Source organism: Athene noctua, chromosome 8, assembly GCF_965140245.1.
Source record: "Athene noctua chromosome 8, bAthNoc1.hap1.1, whole genome shotgun sequence".
Lineage (NCBI taxonomy): Eukaryota > Metazoa > Chordata > Aves > Strigiformes > Strigidae > Athene > Athene noctua.
The window spans coordinates 27740749-27762833 of NC_134044.1; the positions used below are offsets into that span (position 1 = coordinate 27740749).

The following is a 22085-nucleotide window of genomic DNA, read 5'->3' on the forward strand; positions in this document are numbered from 1 at the left end:
AGTTTGGCACAGGGTACTCTCACAAATTCCTGTATGAATATGTGAATAACTATTCTTTGAATACATTCAAACAAATTCTCTCGCTTTGCATACATTTTAATGATCCTACACATGGCTGGAACACTTGCACTGTTGTGCTGAGGTGGTGCATGGCCAACGAAACAGGAAGTACAACTGGGCCCCGATCGAGCTTTTCTTAAAAAAAATGAAAAAATATGAGCACTGAAAATCATTCAGCCATGTGACAGTGTTGTCACAGCCGGCTTGGGCAGAAAAACATCCGGAACTACTAAGTGGAGTGTTGAGGAGCATTTACATCAGTTTTCTTTACGTCTTCTTCTTGTTTTCTGTAAGTATTCTGGTAAATAAATTAGTTGCTCAAATAGTACCCCAAAAGCAAATGTATGGACTGTTCTAAATGGTAATAATGATGATGATGATGAAAATTGTCATTATGAACTTCCGTGCTGAAAAACCTGCTCCTGAAAACCCTGCTCAAATCTGCTGAGGGTGAAAGAAGAGGTGGCTCCTCTCTCACTCAGACAAACCGCTGCCGTATTTGGTACAGGTACTGTGTTGATATGATTTCTCCTCATTTGTAAAACTGGGTATTCTCCCGTGGAGGTGGCCTTGCTCGCTCCCTGCCTGACGCCTGGGGCAGACGTGGGGTTTGTGGGATCTGTCTGCATTCAGGGAGGTGTCGTGGGAGGGTGAAAATCCTCTGGATGGCTCTGGGTGGCTGTGTTCACAGTGCCCCACCTGAACAGCTCAAGCAGAGGCTGATTTTTAGGTGACAAGCGTCTGGCTCCCTCAGAAAAATCAGAAGGCATCTCAGGCTCTGCGTCCTGGATCCTCCGTGGAGGTCGGACGGGTGCCAGTGGCTGCTAACCCCAGCAGGCTGCAGCCATGGGGACTCACGTGTCTCCTCTCGGAGAGGAGAGGCAGGAAAACCCCACGGTGCTGCCGGTGAGGACTTGTCCCAGGGTGCAATGAACAGTTTAACTTTCTCTTTCTATGGGAATGACTAGCTTATCAAGTCCCATTAAAGCTACCTATAGATGGTTATCAGTTCTGACCCTGCCTTTGAGAGAAGCTTTGGGAAACTGAACTCAAGCCTTGTTTCACCAAGGCATGACTCCAGCTGAAACTGGTAAAGGGTTGCTGATGCAAAACTGGACCAGTCTGTGCTAGTGGTGAATCAGGCCCTCAAAGGAAAAGACTTAATTTGAGTATTTTGGACCAAGCGATACAGCTGCTGTGGGACAAACAATGTGCGCTGGGCTGGGCCTGCCCCGGGATGATTTATGAACACTCCGTGCTGGCATAGCTATCAGGATGTTTATTGCATGATTATATTTCTTCACCTCAGTGTGAAGATGTCTGGAAAAAGTCAGGAAAATAATGGTTCAGGACAGCCACCCTTAGCAAGCTCAGAGTGGCAGTCAAGGGATAGGGCTTGGGCAAACCAAGGTACCAGCCCAAGCCCTCTGCATCACCCAGCTACCTTCCATTTCTCATTTCTGTACTGTCTTGCTTTTTTTTTTTTTTTTTTTTATTTACTCTTCACTGTGTCCTATTGTGGGCACTTGTTTTCACTTTCAAACTCGTGTCATTGTTCCACAAACTTTTTCTGCCTCCTTTAGTTTGTTCCAGACTGGACTTGCTGGTGCCTGGCCCCTTGCAAGGGGTTTTCCTTGGGTGACCTCGCCAGCCTTTTCATCTCTGCCTAAACTGACTCTTTCTGTCGCTTTTCCAGTCTCTCACATTAAATATCTTTTTATTTGCTCGGGTTTCAATCGCAGTTTCAAACACCCTTTGCAGCCCAAGTATTATCGCTTGTTCCCATGAGCTCTGCGCATATATTTTGCCAGGGATATGGATTTTCTGGAATTGTTTGGCAGTGAGGGGTTGGCGGGATGCGGCGGCAGCTGGGGACTGGATGCACGGGGGAGAGGGGCAGCACCTTGGGGGCTCCTGATGCCACATCCAGCTCACTCATACCCAGTGTGGAATGATGTGGGAGCTGAGCACTTCAAAGGCACCTGGAACAGCGTTCTGAGACCATGTTTACTTCTATACTTATGCTTGTTTATAGAGCTTATCTTTTTTTTTTGTGTGTGAGCACTGGGCAAACACATAAAGGGTGACCCCACCGGCACCCAGGAACTGCTCTGGGGTTGGTGCAAGGGGAGGAGGGTGACGCTGAGATCTGTGCTGGAGCCAGATGAGCTTTTAAAATGAGAGTTTTAAAACAAATATCTGCTCCCCCCTCTTTCCAAAGGGCTTAGCTTGTCCAGGCACAAAGAGAGATGACTGAATGCTTCCAACGTGGTGGGCTTGGCTGGAGGGCAGCAGGGCAGGGGTGGGGAGCGAGGGTGTGCAAGGGTGTGAGAGGATGTGCAAGGGTTTACTTGGCTGGAGCTCGCCTGGAGGCCTGGAAATCCCGGTCCTTGGGCAGGCTTGGGCCTCACCTGGGTTCAGCAGCTCTGGCAGGGACGTGTTACTGCCCTTCAGAGGTGAGTGCTGGCCGCTGGCACTCCCAGGCCAGGACGGGGGGGCACTGGCTCTGGGAGGTTTGCTGCATTGCTTTGGGCACCTTAGATGCTCTGGGAGCACTTCACTACCAAAATGCTTCTGGTGGAGAGGCTTATATTCCCTTTTTTTTAAAAAAGAAAAAAAAAAAAATTACATGCTGCTGCAGGTTGAGGCTCGTTTTTTTCTTTCTTTTTTTTTATAAGCAGCTCTGCCAGTATCTCAAAGGCAGATCCTGACATGCCAACTGCGATGGCAGCATCCAGCATTTTCCCTTCCTGAAATTCCCAGCAGTGTGCGGAGCTGCCCGTGGAGTCACCCACTGGCAGAGGATGGTGGGTGATGCCAGGGTGGCCCTGGCTGCTGTCAGTCCTCGCACCCTGCCTGCCACAGCGAAGGGGAAATGGCAGAGGCGCAGGCGTTCCTGCCCTGTGGCTGGTGCCTGCATTCCCGTATGGAAACCGGTGGCAGTGCCAGCCCATGTGCCTGAGTTGGGGCCCAACCTGCTGTCCCCTGGCAGCGCAGACCCTGTCCCTGCCACCTCCGGTGAGTGAGCTGGCAGCCCTCGTGCCCGGGTGGGCAGCGTGGTGTGAGGGCTGTACCCAGACCCCGGGTGTGTGCAGAGGCGAGGGATTTTACTGTGTATAGTCACAGAATCACAGAGTGGTTTGGGTTGGAAGGGACCTCAAAGCCCATCCAGTGCCACCCCCTGCCCCGGTCAGGGCCACCTTCCACCAGCCCAGGTTGCCCAAAGCCCCGTCCAACCTGGCCTTGAACCCTTCCAGGGAGGGGGCAGCCACAGCTTCTCTGGGCAGCCTGTGCCAGGGCCTCACCCCCCTCACAGGGAGGAATTTCTGCCTTAGATCTCATCTAAATCTCCCTCTGTCAGTTTGAACCTGTCACCCCTTGTCCTATCCCTACACCCTCTGATGAAGATCCCCCCCCCTTTCCCGCAGCCCCTCTCAGCCCTGAGGGGCCGCTCTAAGGTCTCCCCGGAGCCTTCTCTTCTCCAGCTGAACCCCCCAACTCTCCCAGCCTGTCCTCACAGGGGGGCTCCAGCCCCCCCAGCATCTCCGTGGCCTCCTCTGGCCCCGCTCCAGCAGGTCCGTGTCCTTCTGCTGTTGGTGCCCCAGAGCTGGACCCAGCCCTGCAGGGGGGTCTCCCAGAGCGGAGCAGAGGGGAGAATCCCCCCCTGGCCCTGTGCCCCCCCTGCTCTGGGTGCAGCCCAGCACACGGGGCCTTGCTGGGCTGCGAGTGCCCGTTGCTGCCCCACAGGCAGTTTTCCACCCCCGAACCCCCCCAAGTCCCTCTCCTCGGGGCTGCTCTCACCCCGCTCCTTGCCCCCACCCACCCGTAAGGAGATTTGTGTTTGGGATTGCCCCGACCCAGGGGCCGGCCCTCGCCCTTGGCCCTGTGGAACCCCATGAGGTTTGTACGGGTCAGGGTCGCTCTGGCTGCCGGCCCTTCCCTCGGGGGCGGCCGCCCCGCACAGCTCCGTGTCCCCGACAAAGCCGTGACGCGGGTGACACCGCACGGCCCCCCCGTGTCTACAGGTGCCCCGGTGCCCCCGCGCCTGCAGCAGCGGGCGCCGGGCCCGCACCCCGGGTCGGGGGGGGGGGCGGTAACACACGGACCGGCGGCCGGGGGGCGGGGCGGGTCACGCGACAGGGGCGTGGCCTCGCGCGGCCCCACCCCCCCGCGCGCTTCCCCGCCGGGCCCCGCCTTTCCCGCCCTTCCCGCCTCCCGCCGCGATGTCCCGCCGCGGGCAAGAGCCCGACAGGTGAGTGGGGGTCGGGGGGGCCCGCAGCTCCCCCCCCGCCATGCGCTGCCCCGTCCCTGCACCCCCCGGGGCCCTCCCCAGCATCTCCCCCCCCCTCCATTATCCCCCTCCCCTCGCCCTCTCGATGCCCCCCTGCACCCCCAGCCCCTGCCGATGCCCCCCAGCATCCTCCCCATCCCCCTCGCCCCCTCCCCCTCCCCCCAGCATCCTTCCAGCACCGCCCCCATCCCCCCCGCACCATCCCCATCCCCCCCCGCACCATCTGCGTCCCCCAGCATCCTCCTCTTTCCTCCAGCTGCACCCCCCCCATTTCCACCCTCCAGCATCCCCCCCCCCCCCCCCCGCTTTCCCCGTTGTCTCCCGCCCCCCCCAATCTCCCCCACCTTGCCCGTCCCCGCCCCGCGCTGGCACAGAGTCCCACCCCCCGAAAAAAACCCAAACAAACCCCAAACAAAACCAAACCTCCAGCGGTTTGGGGGTTCAGGCCTTGCACCTGCAGCGGGGGCTGCACGAGTCCCCCCCCCCCCGCTCCCCCCAGCGCTGGGCCGGGACCCGGCCCCGCTCCGCATCTTCTTCCCCGGCAGAAGACAAAAGCGCTGAGCGAGCCAGCGGCGTTCCCGCTCCACCCCCGGGCCCCCCCTTTACCCAGGGCTCCCGCTCCCCCGGCCCCTCTCCCCCCCCCCGGGCATTACAACAACAAGCGGCCGTTTAGGAACGAGCCTGTTTATCTTTCCCCTCTAAATCTGCGGGGGGGGGGTCATCCCGCTTTGGTTTTGCTTCAGCGGGGGCTGGGATCACACACACACACACACCCCCCCCCAGCAGCTCTTGCAGGGCAGGGGCTGAAGCCGGCGGTGCCTTTTTTCCTTATTGTAATTAATTGTAGGAAATAATTCTATGGAGGAGGGCTGGGTTTGGGGTTTTTTCTCTCCTCCGGAGCGTGTTTTTTCAGCACGGGAGGGGGGAGATGCAGCTGTGAGGGGTGTGAGCCTGCTGCGGACAAACCTTATTTAACCAGCCTTGCACAACCAGCGCTTGGCTCAGGCACCCTCTCTGGGGTGTAGCTAGGCTTTGTCCCAATACTGCAGATCCTATGTCAGTTGAGTGTTTTCGGGGTTTTTTTTTTGTTTGTTTGTTTGTTTAGATACAATTTGGAAGCGCAAACCCCGTTGCGTAATTTCCCATTCATTCCCGCAGTGGAACTCTTGCCCAGTTTCTCCCCCGTGTCTAACTGGCCACAGCACCGTTTTCCCTGCCCTTGACTGGGAAATTCCCACAGGTCCAGGCTGTGTGGGAGCATCCCCACCCTACTTCACCCCGCAGCCCCCACCCCGCCTTGCATCGCTTCACCTGCTGCCTCAGCCGCACATTAGGGGATTTATTTTCCTACCCCTGCCATAACCACCTCTTTATTTCTTATTTTTGAGTTTTGTGTTTGAGCTGCCCCAGCGCAGCAGCGGCTCTGACCTCCGTGGTGATGCCCACTCACCCCCCAGCACCCCCGTGCTGCCAGGGCCTGGAGGGAACGGGCTGTGGCTCCCCCACGACAGCCTGGGATGGTCAGAATCAGCCTCCTGAGCTGAGCTGCCCAAAGGCAACTGCTGTGGCTTGGCCTGGCCATCGCCAGCGTCCCTTGGCCTCGCTGGGGTGGCACTGAAATCCCTCACCTGCCCCCAAAGTGGCTGGAGAGCTGCCAGTCAGAGAGGGACCTGGGGGGCTTGGTTGATTGATTGATTGATTGATAATGAGCCAGAGTGTGCCTGGGGGGCCAAGGAGGGCAATGGCATCCTGGCTTGTGTCAGCACTGGCGTGGCCAGCAGGGACAGGGAAGGGATCTGAGCCCTGGGCTCGGCACTGGGGAGGCCGCCCCTCGATTCCTGGGTTCAGTTTTGGGCCCCTCACCCCAAAAAGGCCATTGAATGACTCGAGCGTGGCCAGAGAAGGGCAACGGAGCTGGGGCAGGGTCTGGAGCACAGGTCTGCTGGGGAGCGGCTGGGGGAACTGGGGGGGTTCAGTCTGGAGAAGAGGAGGCTGAGGGGAGACCTCCTGGCCCTCTGCAACTCCCTGCCAGGAGGGGGCAGAGAGGGGGGATGAGTCTCTGGAGCCAAGGCCCCAGCGCCAGGCCCCGAGGGAATGGCCTCAAGCTGCCCAGGGCAGGGTCAGGCTGGCTCTGAGGAAGGATTTCTGTGCAGAAGGGGCTGTTGGGCGTTGGAATGGGCTGCCCAGGGCAGGGGGGAGTCCCCGGGATCCCTGGGGGGGTTGAAGAGTCGGGCTGAGCCAGCGCTGAGGGATCTGGGGGAGTTGGGAACGGTCAGGGGGAGGGTCATGGCTGGGCTGGAGGAGCTGCAAGGGCTTTTCCAACCCAGATGATTCTGGGAGTCTGTAAAGAGCGAGGGGATAGATGCTCTTTCCCTGCCTGCGTGGCACACAGCTGCCGTTCCAGGTGGCCACAGGCAGGGCGGAGGGGCTGAGATATTTCCTTGTGCCACCAAAGCAAAGGAGAGCTGGATGTCACCTGCAGGTGTGTGGGAACTGTGCCCAGGGCAATTCCCTTCCACAGCATCAGTTTTTATGGGGATTATTCAGTGGGGCCACAGAAAGGACTTTGTGGAGCTCCACAGAAAGGTTTCCAGGCCTGAACTTCATCAGTCAATGACAAAACCAGCACACTGACCCTTTTCAAGAGCAAACAGAGACTAAAGGTTGATCTGGATTTGCTACGGGTCACAAATGGGTGACGGGGTCTGTTGGAGTCCTTTGCCACATCTGAGTCACTGCGTCTATCTGAACTTTGTGCCTTGCTGAAGAAGATTGGTTGGATCACCACCAAAACCCAGGGGACACAAAGGCTCTGCAAAAGGGGCTGGGGCCGAGGGCTCGTGCTGGTGGGAAACACACGCGGCAGAACCAGGCGTCCCTGGCACGGCAAGGGCGAGCGGCAGGGCCATGGGCGATGCTCAAGGAAATGAATTTTTGATCACCAATCCCATATTAAATTACCTTAGAACCCCCAATTCCCTGGCCAAAGCCCCGGAGCGATGCCAGCGGGCAGGGAGGTGGGCAAAGGCCCGCCTGTGCGGTGGCGTGGGGAAGGACTGGCACATCTGCTCATGTAATTTCCCATTTTATCTTCCAGCGGAGTCGAGTCTCTCTCTTCAGATGAAAAAGGTACAGTAATTTTGTGAAATACAGCACTTCAGATGGGTTTGTTATGGGAAATGCCTGTCCTTCGGCATGGAAATGATAATTTTATTACTGCTGGCTCTAAAAAACGTGGTGTAATGCCTTAGTTTAATGGATAAGCGTTTTGATTTTTTTTTTATACTGACTTCTAAAATTTATATTCCTTTGCTATTTATTCCCTTCCTCTGACCTGCATAGTACAAAAACACCAAGAGAAGAGTTAAATCTCTTTCAAGCTTATATCACCCAACTGCTTTTCTCTTGCAGAGGTGGTGGCTGGTGGTACGGAGGGAGAGGGCTCGGCCGAGGAGCACCCAGCAGGTGAGCACACACGGGGCTCAGGGCTTTCCCCTTGTGCCCTCCATTTGCCCACAACGCGACAAAACCACAGCGTAGGCACTGCTGTGACTCCCCAAGTCACTTGCTTTGCAATACTGTTTTCTCTTCAGCTTATATTTATAATTTATTAAGTCCACATGAGTCACGTCACTGGTGGGACACACCAGCTCCCACCGATGCTTCTCCAGCCTCACGGGCATGCCACAGAAAACCATAATTTAACTGGGTGAACTGGGACGTGCCATGGGAGAAGCTCCAAAAGAGTCCCAGGTTGTGTAAAACATTAAAATTAAGTATCTTGAGCATCACACGTACCCTGCAGAGGGGCTTGGGTGACCCCTAAGTCTCCTCTGATGCTGGGATTTGATGCTCTGATGTTCTTCCCTGCCTACGTATTTTTTCTACTCTATTATATTATCTAGCTTGCTGACCAACCCGGTGTATTTAAACTTCTAGATGTAGCCTTTTAGTTACCTGTGGCATTGCTTTATTTCGTTCTGCCTGTGACTAACGGGGTGTAATTTTGTTAAGGAGAGGACAGTTCTGAAAACAGCTCCAGCATTAGCTCGGAAGAGGAGTCAGGTGAGCATCGTGTTGTGATTTGTGTATTTGAAAATGTATGTTCAGTTTAAACCAGCTGCCTTTCCTGGGAATAGTCTCAGGGTTGTTGTATAAGACCGTTAATTTAGTGATTGCGTGCTGAAAAGCAGAATGATATTTTTGTGAGCAAATGATTTCCTAGCTGCTCAGTTTCGAGGAGAGCAATAATAGAGGAGCAGCAGTTAATGTTACTTTAGCCTCGAAGACACAATACACACAAATATTTTTACACCACAGTAGTTGTCCAAACACCAAGAGGCTATAAATCTGCTTAAAAGTTGGCATCAAAAGTGGCAAAACAGGATGGACAGGAAAAGAATTAAAGGAAGCGTTCGCTGTTGCTGAAAAGCCTGCGGGTTTGCGCTTACATGGGTCACACCACCAGCAGTTTATTCTGGTTTCCTGCAAGATTGAGAGTCTTTAGCTAAATAATTACGACGCTTTTTCTCATCAGATGCGGAGGAGTCGTGTGGAAGTCGGGCGGGTGAGTGAGTTTTTATTTTGTTCCTCGCAAGGCCTGAGGATGCCGACGCCGCTAAGGGATGCACGAGCGTGGTGGTGTGTGATGGCAGGAGGGTGATTTCGGGCTGGCCCAACTGGGCCCTCCGTGTCTTTTGGTGAAACGACTTGCTCAAGAGCGTGCCCAAGAAGAGGGGAGCACGGGGGTGCACAGGGTGCACGGGGGGTGCACAGGGCGCGTGCTGCCTCCGTTTGCAGACGGAGCCCGACGCAGGGAGATGCGGAGCCGAGGGTGCCCCCGGGTCACTGCAGCCCGGCCGCAGCTCGGGGACTGGAATAGCATCGTGCCGGGAAGGCAGCCAACGCGCCGGGGGGTGTCAGCCTGATGTTTTCCAGGCTGGTGGCAGCAGCAATACGTTTTCTGCCTCTCCTACATCCGCCTGCCCGGGAGGGTGTTGATGGCCTAGGGTGATTTTGGGACAGCCTGGCTGGGGCTGGGGGTTAGGAAGGAGGATTCTAAGCACTCTGAAATCATTTTAGGGACAAGTACGCTGCAAATAGCGTGGTTGCCTGCTCACCGGGAAGCGCTGCTGCTGGCTTCGGTGCCGAGGGCAGTTGAACTTTGTACTCGGCGCAATGAGACTTACCCCGGGGATAAATCTTACTTTAACCCCTGTGAAAATTCCCAGTAGTTTGGGCAAGTTATGAGCTTTTGACTGATGTTATGAGATTTTTTTATCCTGACGTTCAGCTTCACCCCCATGCTGGGCAAAGCCTGCACTCCCAGGTGTGCCAGTGTGCACGCAAGAATTTAGTTTTGAGAATATTCTTCTTAGGTTTTTATGAATATAAGCAAATTAAGTTGGTGGGTTGCCCTTGCTGAATGTGGGAGCAGAAACCCGCTGCAGGCTGAGGTATTTGCTTAACTTTTTTTTTGTAGATGAAGAACAGGAGGAGAAGGAATCGCTACCGTGTTGCAATGAATCAGGTAGTAACAGATCTCTTGAGGGCTGAATTGTTTTTTCTTTCTTTTTTTTTTTTTTTTTTCCCCCTGAGTGTTTTAATTACTTTGTTTTTAATGATCTTCCTGTTTTCTCACTAGGAGTGAACTGTCTGCCACCGTGTGAGCACTGCAGAAATGCAAATGTATGTTTATAAAAAAACCCCCAAACAACCCACATACTATGCGTGAGATAATTTGCAAATTGTAATTCTGCTCTCTCATCACCTTTTTAAGTATGTATTTTTTTTCAATCTGTTTCTAGGACAAGAAGGAGCAAGTGACCCCTAGAAGACTTTCTGGAGAACAGTATATGTATGGATTTTTTTTTTTAATATAATGGGTATACATTTACACTGCTCTTATCAAGATACTTCTCTCTTTGGTTTAAGTGGGGAAAAGACTAATTTGCTGCACAAATACATTTGGAGTTATGCTGGAAGATGCCCCCAAATCCTTAAAAATAAACAGCTTTGAGCAGCTGCCCGTGCTGCCTCCAGATCCTGGTCCAAGAAAGCTCTTGGGACGGCTTTCTGCCTGCCTCATCTTGCTGCAGTAATGAACGTCTGGCACATTTTCATGTGCTTATTTTAGTCTGGACATACATGAGGGGTCTTGCCCTGCTTCACAGGAATACTCGTCCTCCCCGTTTGCACTGCATTTTTCTTTGGATGCCAGCCTTGTTCTCCCTCTCTCTGGCTTGGAAGTTGTCATCAGTGTGTCATGTTGATGTTGTCAGTGTGTGATGTTGATGTTGTCAACGTACAGTGTTGGCTCTGACATCGGTGGGAGGCTGGGCTGAGCCCTTTGTGTAAAAGCAATTGCAGGAAAAATTATGCAAAACGTTCGTTAAGTTATTTTGCATATCCTGGCTGGGTCTTGCTGGCTGTTTTTTAACACTCCAGTGATGGTTTAAACATAGAGATTGGAGAACAAAAAATTGTTGTGGCTTCTGTGCTATTCAGATAAAGCGCTCTGCGCTTGTTGGGAAGGGAGTTTCTCCGTTATCCCTCACAAACCACATTGTTATGGTTTTTACTGGGCGGTGGAAACTAAACTAACTGGGTCACTCTTGCCCACGGCAGGGTGCAGCTGGATGCGGAGGGGACTTACCAGTGCAGCATCACGGGCTTGATTTTTGAGGTGACGGGTGCTGTCAAAATCACATATTCCCTCTTGTCCTGGACCAAATACGCCAACCTGGTGGAAAAGCCGTGGATTGTGGGTGGGCCCCTCTTCGACGTGCGCTGCGACTCGGCCCCGGCTCTCACCTCCATCCAGTTTCCCCACTCCCTCTGCCTCAGCGGTGAGTACCGGCCACCGGCCCGGCGGGTGCGGGGGGCTGCCGGCTCCCCGCCGCTGAGGGTGCTGACACGGCCCCGTTTTCCCTCAGGTCATGGCACTGGCATGGCCTTTAAGGTCTTACACGTCAAAGGCAACGGCGCAGCCATCGAACCCTCGGCCGACTACTCGGCCTCGCACGTGAAATGGCTGGTGAGCTCTCTCTCGCCGGTGGGACCGCTCATCCAGAGCCAGGAGCCGGTGCAGTACCACGGCGCTGTCATCCTCTACAAAGTCGTCGACGAGCATCCCTCCTTATCCTTCCGGGTCTATGTGGCTACAAACAACGACTCCTTTATAAAGGTATGGCTCGTGTTGGGGGTGTGGGGTAGCCATACCGTTGGGGCTGGTTGGGGGGGTGTTACATGGAGGATGGGGATGCTCTTCTCTCACCTCAGTGTTTGCATGCAATAGTAATATATATATATATATATATATTATATATATATGTATATTTCCATACCAAAAAAGGTCTGCCAAGTTAGGTTCTGGAAGAAAGGGATCTGGGGGTTCTCACTGACAAGCAGCTGAACATGAGCCGGCAGTGTGCTCAGGTGGCCAAGAAAGCCAACGGCATCCTGGTTTGGATTAGAAATAGTGTGACCAGCAGTAGGGAGGTGACAGTCCCCCTGTGCTCGGCACTGGTGAGGCCACACCTGGAGGGTTGTGTCCAGGTTTGGGCACCTCAATCCCAGAGAGATCTCGAGGGGCTGGAGCGAGGGCAGAGGAGGGCAACAAGGCTGGGGAAGGGCTGGAGAATCAATCCTGTGAGGAGCCAGGGAAGGAGCTGGGAGTGTTCAGTGTGAGGAGGAGGAGGCTGAGGGGAGCCCTCATCCCTCTCTGCAGCTCCTGACAGGACATTGCAGAGAGGCTGGGGCTGGGCTCTGCTCCCAGGGGATCAGGGACAGGACAAGAGGGAACGGCTGGAAACTGCCCCAGGGGAGGCTCAGGCTGGGCAGGAGGAGAAAATGTTTCCCAGCAAGAGTGGTCCGAGAGTGGAACAGGCTGCCCAGGGAGGGGCAGTCCCCATCCCTGGGGGGGTTTCAGGGCCGTTGGGATGAGCTGTGGGGGGTGTGGGGTAGGGGAGAACTTTGCAGAGTCGGGCTGAGGGTTGGACTCGATGATCCCGAGGGGCTTTTCCAACCCGAAGGATTCTGTAATTCTGTGAAATACATCAGAATTTGCCAGCAAAATGCACAGAGCTCAGGATTTACACCTGAAAAGGTTTCTTGTCCTCGCATCCTTTCCCCGCTACAATACGTAGGCAAACACTGGGAGAGGACAGAAACAAATAACCTTCCTTTTATTTGGGCTGCAGACCTCTTCTATCTAATTTCACCCATGTAGCACAATAGCTGAAAAGGTTTATCTGATGTTTTTTGAGTGTGGTGTTTAGTGCACGGTTTTCTGTACAGTTTGCCCTGTGGAACTGGCTGGGGCCAGAGAAAAGCCCAAGGAGCCACATTAACACAGGTTTTAAATGTTAATTCCTTTACTGAAATGAGTAGCCTTCAAATCATATTTTAAAACTTTAGGATGTCATGAAAGACGTAAAACATTCCAAGAAGAAATGCATTAAAATTGACAAGCCTGCTGTATGCCAAAAATTACTACAGAAAGGAAAGAAATATAGATTAATTTGTGAGCCAGAAGCTGAAGTAACTCCAGAGGTAAGTCCCTTACACAACTCTCGTTTTGTGTGTTGCAGCTTCATTAGAAACATGGCACAAAATGGCTTTTCCTGTACGTTCCTGGAGTAGCATTCAGGGCATTTATAACATTCATTTGCCATTGTTGCAGGAAGCATTTGCCACTTAGAGCCTTAGAATTTTGAGATAAAATCCTGATGCTAAAGTCAACAGCAGAACTCTGGGGAGATTGGCGTTGGGCTCAGATTTGTGCCAAAAGCCAAATACTTCCTCTTTAGTTTATGTTTTGGGTAAATATTCATTTTTAACATGTTTACATTGTATAGGAAATTGAATTTGTGGATGGATCTCTGTTGAAACTAAAAAGTTACATTGAAGTCTATTTGGAGAAACCCGATGACTTCACCTTGTCTTTGATTGAGCTGGAATCTGAGGCGACTGTATGGAAAGCAAAACTAAGAGAGAGTGAGTCTTTGGTCTTCCCATGACTAGTTCGTTCCTGCTGAAAAGATGCAGGAGTTAGGGTATAATTCAGCCCTTGGATGCACCTAAATCCCTGCTGTTAAAATTGCAAGATTTGGAGCTGGAAGTGATAAAACACAAAGAGAAGAGCCCTGGCAGGTCGTGTAGTGGGTGTTGCAGTAACCTGCATAATCCCTCGTGAGCAAAGAGGCGAAGGCTTCGGGGCTGTGCGGTGTGTGGGAGGATGCTTCACGTTAGTTTTACTTACTGGGGATAATATCCAACCTCTATTGCACGTTCGAGATGGCATGCTGCAGCGCGTTGGGTAAAAGGGGGAAGAATCATCTCATTATATAAAATCTTAGCTCAGCAGCTGAAATCCACTCAGCAGCTTGGTTTTGTGCCTGAGAATTGTTGGATGTAGGGCGTAACACTGGGAATTCCTTCCTCACCTCTTGTTTCCTCTGAAAACTGTTTACCAGGTGACTGGATATATTACGATCAGAACAAAAACGAGCAGAGAAGAAGTGAAGTCGGTAGGTCCGTTTGAAGATAAGTTGGGGTTGCTTATTCTCTGTGTACCTCGCGTCTTGTTGTAGCTTGAGTGATACAAAAGAAATAACCTCACCTCTCACTTGCTTCTTAGGTGCCCACAAACGGAAAACAGCCCTCAGCACTTCGGAAGAAGACAAGCTCTGTAGCAAAAAACAAAAGACCAGCAGTACTGCAGGTAGAACCTTTCTGTCTCATGTAAAATAATGTTTGGGTTTTTTTTTTATCCCGTGAATTGAACCTGAGTTCATGTTTTTAAAGACTTCCACGAATCTGTGCATGAAATATAGGAAGGGAAAATGCTGCTTTTGTAGATGCAGGATTTGTACCTACATTTGTATACTTCAGTACACTGTTTGTCATTCGTTGGGTAAGTAAATGGGGAAAAACAGCTAGAAATTTTCTTTATAAGGGTCAGCTAAAATGGTATCGTCTTCTAAGACTGGGCAAAAGTGGCTGTTCTTGGAAGAGGTTTCCACTACGTGTCTCAGATTTTGCCTTTGGGATATCTCCTGAGCTGTAACAGGCTGAGTTTTTCTGAAAAATATCAGCTCCCCTTTATTGTTGATTTGTGATGTCCTGATGGTCAGAAATGCTTGGTGTCTGGGAGCTGGTTTCATTCATAATAAATTACTCATTACTAATAGTTACTTGGAAAAAAATGCAGAAGAAATAATGTTAATTCAAGAAGTAAATGAAAAAATTATCAGCCAAAGTAGCCATGTAGGTGTTTATTGATGGGTGCATGTAGCCACCAGAGGGAGAGCTTCCATCCCTTAAAACCTCGGGTTTATGTGTAAGTGGTGACACGGAAAGCAGCACGGGCTGAGACTTCAGAACCATTGGAATTAAAGAAAAACCAAACATCACCTTTCTGGAGCAGCCTTAGGTTTTGAGAACAGCAGGCATCTGAACTCGCCGGGAGGCAGGGAGTGCTTAGCGCGGCCTTAACGCTCTACATCACAAAATCTCTGGGTGCTCGGTAACCTAACATGCTAAAGGAGGCTCTGCTGGATGAATAGCTGCTTATAAATCAGGAAAAAAACCCTTTGCAGCAGCCAGCATGCGGGCAGACGTTGTCATCTTCACGAGCCAGCCTTCTTAGTCCTTCAGGTGCTTTTCTCCAGCGCTTGGCTCTGACCTTGCTGGGTAATCTGAATAAGTAGTTCACCTCTGTTGTATGTCCTTGGCCACGCACAGAACTAATAGTGGCATTTAGTTACAAGTCTAACGGGAAGAGCAGTGTTCAATCTGATTTTTGTTCTCTGGCTTTTCAGATGGAATCGAAACCAAAAAATTAACCGATCAACAGCTGATGGTGATCGCAAAGTTGTTCGGTAGGCAGTGGAAAGAAATTGCCATTGAGTGTCTCCAGATGGAAATGAGAGACATTGACCAGATTCAGGCAACGGAGGAAGAAGTTAATATGCAAAAATTTCTGGTGCTAAGCAAGTGGAGAGACAGGGAAAAAAGCAATGGCACTGCAGAAGCTTTGTACAGAAGTCTTTGTGAAAAAGTGTCCTATGAGATACTGCAAGCCCTAGAAGGTAACGCCTTCCCATTACATTTATTTAATGACATCATTGTGTTTCAGATGTATTTTAAGAATTTGTATCAGCAGGTATTTACCAAATACCTCCCTACTATGTCTTTTACTACACAGATCAAAATTGTCTCCCTTCTGATATTAGCAATGACTTCCTTTCCTGTGGCGTTTTTATACTTCCCTTCAGAAACTGGTACCAACATGATTAATATTTTTGCACTGACTGTGTTGAGAGTACTCTCAGCAGGACCTTGCCATCATGGCCAAGCAAATCAGCGTTATACACCCAAGCCAATTCTTGACCTTCTCTGGAAGCCCTAAGAGGAGATGTTTGGGTCTTTACTCTTATGTATTTTAGGAACGGGTTAATTAACACCTTCCCCTGACGGATGACTTAGCGGTTCGGTCCTGCAGACCCACGTTTGTGTATGTATTTCCTTACTGCCCGTGGCTGCTCCCCCTCGTTTCTGTGGGCTCCTTACGTTCGGTTCACCTTCTACAAACTACAGTTGTTCAGTAAGCTGAGAACTCAGCCAGCCCGGGGGAACCTTTCTCAAAAATTAAATATACTTTTTTTCCTGGAACAGACAAAACTTTGTTCTTTCTTAATTCTCCCTAAAAGCAGCCTGGCTGCAAAGGGTGGAGAGCTGCTCAAGCTCCCTCGCTTCTCTGATGCTCACAGACCTGCCTGTGCCATAGCCTTCTGCTCATAGGTTTTTCTATATTATCGTTATATCTCATAGGTTTTTAATATATTTATTAATGAACGTGAGTACTGCGCTAACTTTTAGAGATCAGATAATCCATACGTGTGTGTTCATGTTTTTTTCCTCAGGTTTCTCAGCTCGGCGCTGAGCTGGTGAAGCCACAGCTCGAAGGAGTGTGGTGGGAGCTTCCCCGGCCAGCCGTTACGCTTCTCCGGCCTCTTCCCCGGCATCTTGCTGAGCTTTGGGAAGGAGGATGCAAGGCATCATCACTCAGTGGAAAGTTTAGGCAGGATCTTCGCAAGAAACGTGAATGAAATTTTGCGCTGATATCACCTAAGACTTTCAGGAGCAATTACTCACGTGGTGGATTCCGGCGTCGCGGCCGGGAGTGCCGGACTTCACGTACGGGGAAACCCAACACCCCCACCCAGCTTTGTCCCATTTGAGCCAGTTCTAAAAGACACGAACACTGGAAGAAACCAGTTCACCTTGTTCAGGTACATGATTGTTATCTGGAAACGCTTTTATTTACATCAGGGAAAGACAGGGAGAAAAGTTACGCAGAAACTTTCGTCCCCTTAAAAAAAAATATTGATCTGCCAAAATCATGAGGTGCATTATATTTCTCACAGATGCCCAAGATCAGGGAAGAATAATCCTAAACTTGCAGATAAATTCCTTTGCGAAATCACTGCATATATACATAATGACTGTATATACTCATGGACATTCAATCTTTGATAAGCTGTGGTTCTGTTTTCTAAAAACCCGAAGACTGATTCCATGGGAGCACCACTGTTAACTCCAGGCAGCTTTGGATTTTCTCTGGGAATTTCTTCTTCACTCTTTTCTGTACAGTCTGTCTCAATTTTTATGTGATAGTTTTTTTATGTTGTATATATTTTTTTTTACGTATTATAAACTTTTTAATACTTTTTTTTAATTGATTAATTTTAACTTGAATAGAATTAGGTGCTTAGGCTGAAATGGAAAAAGCGAGAATTTCTGCAAAGCCTGTTGCTCAGTTGGCAATGATCTTACTACAGAATTGGAAAGGATTTGGAAATAAGCAGCCCGATGTGGGTTTTTAAAGATACAGGATTCTTTTGATCATCTTCCTCCGAATGTGTTTATGAAAGAAAAGGCATACTTTTAAAAAATAAGCATTAAAAAGGAGACATTTATACTATTTATGTATGATTTTTGATTTTTTTCAAATTTTATTTTAGCTGTTGGATGAAATGTTGCACGATTGTTGTATGTTGTGGGCCATCTTTCCAACCCTTGATGCTCCACTGCTATGTACATCCCAGGAGTTGGCCAAGGAAAAGGGCTGTGTTGGTGCCCAGGACCTTCTGCTGATGGGGAATTTAGGGGGAAAAAAAAAAAAAAAAGCTGGAAATAAGATGCTTATTTGTAATAATGAGGGCACCTGGCTAGTGTAGCAGATGGTGAAAAGAGATGATAAGGTCTTTAACCTTCATGTTCTTTACATGAAAATGAGGAACCTTCTTAAAAATAGTAGATTGTATTTCTGTGGTCTTCAGTTTGGCTTTGTCCAGTTCTTGCAGGCAGAAGGAATTAAAACGTTACAGTTACATCAGGTCACCAGGGCACCGAGGCATGAGGTTGCTCCTACCTTACAACTTGGTGTATGTTGTGGGCAGTCTGTGGGAGTGGGGACCATGGCTCTAGTTCAGGTGGTGGGAGTTTCTAGAGCACGTGTTAAGGGCCGGCGTGGTGTGCAGGCAACGCCAACGCTTGCGGAAGAGGGGAGAGGGTGAGGATGGCATCTGGAAGAGCAGGGGGTCCCACCAGCCCCCCCGGCATCAAAGGGGGCTGCTTGGGGGTCTCCAAAGAGCTGGGAGGGCAGAGCTTGGAGAAACCAAGCAAGGGGAGAAGGTGGTGCTGATGGGGTGACGGGCAGCAGGGGCAGCGTGGGAGCTGGCTGGGACACGGCCAGACTCACGGCTCGGCCGGGGGCACACCCGCCAAAGAGGGGGTGGATGGGCGCCTTCGTCTGGGCTGGCCTCAGTCCTGAGGGCAGGAACTAGGAAGATAATCCCCCCGGTATCCCCCCAAGGCTACGCATGAATCCTTGCTTCGCTGAGACAATTCAGCCATTGATTTCAGCGGGGCCAGGGTTTCGCCGCGGAAATGATGTAACCGGGTGGAAAATCAGTGTGAATGTGGATGAAACCCAGTGGGTCGCTTTGAGTGCTCCGTCTGAGAGAAAAGCCACAAGAAACACGTCTGATGTAAGTAACAAGATGGAAACAGGATTTAAAAATATGATACCAGTGCTGAATGTTGCTAGGGTGTACCTTTACACGCCAGCAATATTCGAAATATTTTAAAAGTATGATCGATGGGACGTTATCGAATCGATTCATGTTGTATCTCAAGGAAGGAAAAAAAGTAACCACAAGAAAGAAAAAAAAAAAAAAGTCACCACAATTTTTATGCAAACTTTAGTTTTATTAGACAATAAATAGAATAAATAAGGAATATCATAATAAATAAATTGCTTGTTATAAATATGTTTCAATTTCTGAAAATTCTAGCTGAATAAATAAAACAGTTAAGACAAATTACAGTTGAGTGTTGGGAAGTTTTGGTACTACCTTGTAGCTTATTTGAGAGAAACTTAGAAGTCTAACATGGTAGCTTGAAAGGCACTGACAACAGCTTGCTAAAACGTGATTTATAAGAAATATTCTGTGCTAGATTCCTTAAAAGCCCCCAACCACCTTGCAAACGATTGACCCTACTGTTTTTTTCTCCGAAGCATCCTTAGGTCAAGTTGATAGCCGAGGTGCTGGAGGGCTGGGCGCTTACAGGGAGCTCTCCGCAGAGGTCAGGTAGTTCATCATCCTGTTGATGGTGACCGTGCGGATTCGGAAGGCGTGAAGGATGCTGCAGAGCCTCATCCTCTCCTTGAAGGAGGTCAGTCCTGCGCCGGCTGCTGGCTGTGGCACGCTCCTGCTGCCGGTCCCCAGGGCCTGGGAAGAGGTCAGGGTGTTAAAAACTATCACCGGAAAGTGGTGAAAAGAAAAACCTCTTTAGGTATTTTCACGTCCCGAGTGATAAAGGATAAGACTTAGAAATAATGTATTCTCATAAATGAGAAAGGTTGAAATATTTAATGATGTAATTAATAGACTTAGGATGTGCAGCTGTACTTTCCTTGAGACAAAAATATCCATTCAGGCACAAAGGCTCTTTCTGGCCAGGAGCAAAGATGCTTTTTTTAAATAATAAGCCTATGGGTGGCTTTGTCGAGTGACCCCTTAGACTGGGTTCATCTGCCCGTGGGCAGAAACTCCAGGCTATTGGGAGATGCTGTGTCAATACAAAGGCAATTCACTTTTTTTTTTTTTTTTTTAAAGTTATCTTTGTTAAACAAACAAACAAACAAGCTTTTAACATCTATTCCCTCTACTCACTAGTAATATTTATCAAAGTTCGGTACAACCTATTCGGTATACCAGGTGTATTATATTTTAGTATTTGGAGAAGAAATAGAGCTATGTCTGTTTTACTCTTATGTTTTACTCTGTTTTTGAGTTCCCTGAGTAACTGGCAGAAAATCCTGTACCCCATCTCCTCGCGAGAGCGGAGCAGTGTGAAAGAAGGAGGGCTGCTAAGGAGCCGTACCCCTGAGTCCTGATGCATTGACCATATCGGCAAGGCAAAATTATGAAGTGAGACACGTAATTCATGAGAATCAAGTATCTTCTTGGAAAAACAGTGTTTTAAATTTCCAGATTGAAGGTCATTATTTGGCAGACTACAGAATGGAGCACGCTGGATTGAAAACTCCGTTCTAAGACAGAAATACTAAAAAAGGAAGGTGACCGAAATACTTACTTTCATCATTTCATCAATAGATGCCAGCACCTTTGGATCATTGAAGTTCTTCAGCTCTGCCCTGTAGGCATTCAGATCCTCATAGATGCCCTGCAGGCATTTTCTCTGCGAAAGTCAGAATTATCAGGAAACGTGGGAATCTGTTGTTAAATGCTTTAAAAATACAACAAGCAAAAGAAGAGGTTCTTTTGGGAAACTTGCAATTTACCATATCAAAAGTAGATCCTTCCAGTGCTGGACAGTTTCCAATCTGCAAATTAAAGAAGAAATGAGACCTGGTGATTTTGTGGAAGTGTGACTTACATGGCTGTTCCATGAAAACATGATGCTGACACTTGATATATCATTTTTTAATTTTTTTTTTTTTTTTGGTTTGTTTTTACCCCTGGATCTTCAGCTGTGCAAGCTTTTATCGTGTTGATTTGATTCTTAGTGATATCTTCAAGATCAACCTCTTCAAGGGTACATTCAAATCCCAGAGTGCCGAGCTCCTGTGTTAAAAAGGGGAATGAAAAGGGTCATGGACTCAGCTTCAAGGTACTGTGTATATATATATATATATGTAAATTTGCACAATTATACATGATGCATCACAGCTGTCTGTGCCTAGCTGAAGCCGAGGAATGAGGCTGTATGAGGACTATGATTAAACATGAAAGCTAGCAAATAGACTAAGAGACCGAAATGCACGTGGCAGTTGTGTTTAATGGGAATAAGCTCAGGCTTTGCGCAGATTTGTTTTATATGTTGTTGTGAATTGCACTGCCTCCAACCCTTTAAATTATTCTCTCAGACATCGAATCTATTGAGAACTTTGTCGCTGTAGTTTTAAATGTAAAGTATCTCTTAGAAAGTGAAAAATAATACCATCTGCGTAGGTATTTAACAGTGCCCCCTGATCCACCGCAAGTGTGGAACAACACACCTATTTCGTGGTGGTGGGGGGTTTGTGATTGTCTGAGATGAAGCTTGCAACAACAGCAGGGAATTTTAGCAAAAAAAAAAAAAAAAATCCCCTTGGCACTACTGCCAGGCAGCTTTAATGCAGAAAGATGTTACTGCGCTGAACTGACACCAGCAGCAAAATGCAAACTTAATGGCAAAGTCAGGAATATTTCCTGAGGCAGCTCTGCAGGGGCCTTAGAGAAAGTCTTCAAAACTGAGAGTGTCCAAATGGGCTGTCGGAGCGTTGCTGGTGCCGCTAAGGGTGTGGGTGTCTCTGGGGGGGCTGCGCTGGCTGAGGGCTGAGAGTGACACCGGAGCAAACCCCCAGCCTAAAGGGCTGGTCAGGGGCAGCCTGAGAGCGAAGATCAGGTACAGAGGGTTAAAGGGAGGCTACAGGGAGCACCCACCCTCCTGGGGACCCTCACCGACCCATCGCCTCCTGCCTGGGGACCCTCACTGCCCCATCACCGCCCTCCTGTGCCCTGTCACTGCTCTCCTGGGTACCACCACCAGCTCATCATCTCCTGCCTGGGTACCCTCACCAACCCATCACTGCTCTCCTGGGTACCACCATCACCGCCCCATCACCGCCTTCCTGGGTGCTCTCACCACCCCCTCACCCCTGTCCCCGTCCCCCCAGACCTTCAGCCGGTGGAGGGAGGCGTTGGCGGCCGCCAGCAGCTCCCGGGAGCGGCTCAGTCCCTCGGCGAGGCGGTGGCGGGGGGGGGGCGGCAGCGCCCTCCCGGGGGGCGGCAGGGCCAGCGCCAGGCAGAGTGCGGGCAGGAGCACCCAGGGCCCCCCCCGCTGCCTGCAGAGCCGGGCCGTGGCGCTGCGCGGCGCTGCCTGCCCGCTGCTGCCGGTACCGCCGGGCCGCTCCATCCCGCGGCTGCTGCTGCTGCTGCCGGCGGCACCGCGCCGGCTTTTAAAAGCAGGGGGGGACGGCGAGCGGGAGTTCCCCCTCTTCTCCTTTCCTGCCCAGCTCGGGGAGCGGCGAGGCCGGGCCGGAGGAGCCCTCACTCATCCCGAGAGCGGCGGGACCGGGAATCCCGGCGGGGCGGGAGGGGGGGCCCGGGGCTGCTGCCCCTGGGGTCGGCGCCTGAGCCTGGCCGAGGATGCTGCG

The 22085-nt window shown here is 50.4% G+C and overlaps 2 protein-coding genes across 2 annotated transcripts; one reads left to right on the plus strand and one right to left on the minus strand.

Moving 5' to 3' along the window:
* Window positions 1-4248: 4248 nt before the first annotated feature.
* Window positions 4249-17290, plus strand: LOC141963067 (caspase recruitment domain-containing protein 8-like). The gene is made up of 16 exons (XM_074912022.1): window positions 4249-4312; window positions 7449-7480; window positions 7763-7816; window positions 8366-8416; window positions 8889-8918; window positions 9834-9881; window positions 9996-10039; window positions 10159-10208; window positions 10979-11199; window positions 11287-11537; window positions 12770-12904; window positions 13210-13348; window positions 13828-13881; window positions 13992-14075; window positions 15175-15444; window positions 16279-17290. Exons 1-16 carry the CDS (start codon window positions 4284-4286, stop codon window positions 16296-16298), a joined length of 1512 nt encoding a protein of 503 aa, XP_074768123.1. The 5' UTR covers window positions 4249-4283; the 3' UTR covers window positions 16299-17290.
* Window positions 17291-18984: 1694 nt separating this feature from the next.
* On the minus strand, window positions 18985-21844 carry IL12A (interleukin 12A). Its single transcript, XM_074912678.1, has 5 exons — window positions 21608-21844; window positions 20404-20511; window positions 20229-20270; window positions 20021-20125; window positions 18985-19152 (listed from the first exon to the last, which is right to left on the minus strand). The coding sequence occupies exons 1-5, from the start codon at window positions 21842-21844 to the stop codon at window positions 18985-18987; spliced, it is 660 nt and encodes a 219-aa protein (XP_074768779.1).
* Between the last annotated feature and the right edge of the window lie 241 nt (window positions 21845-22085).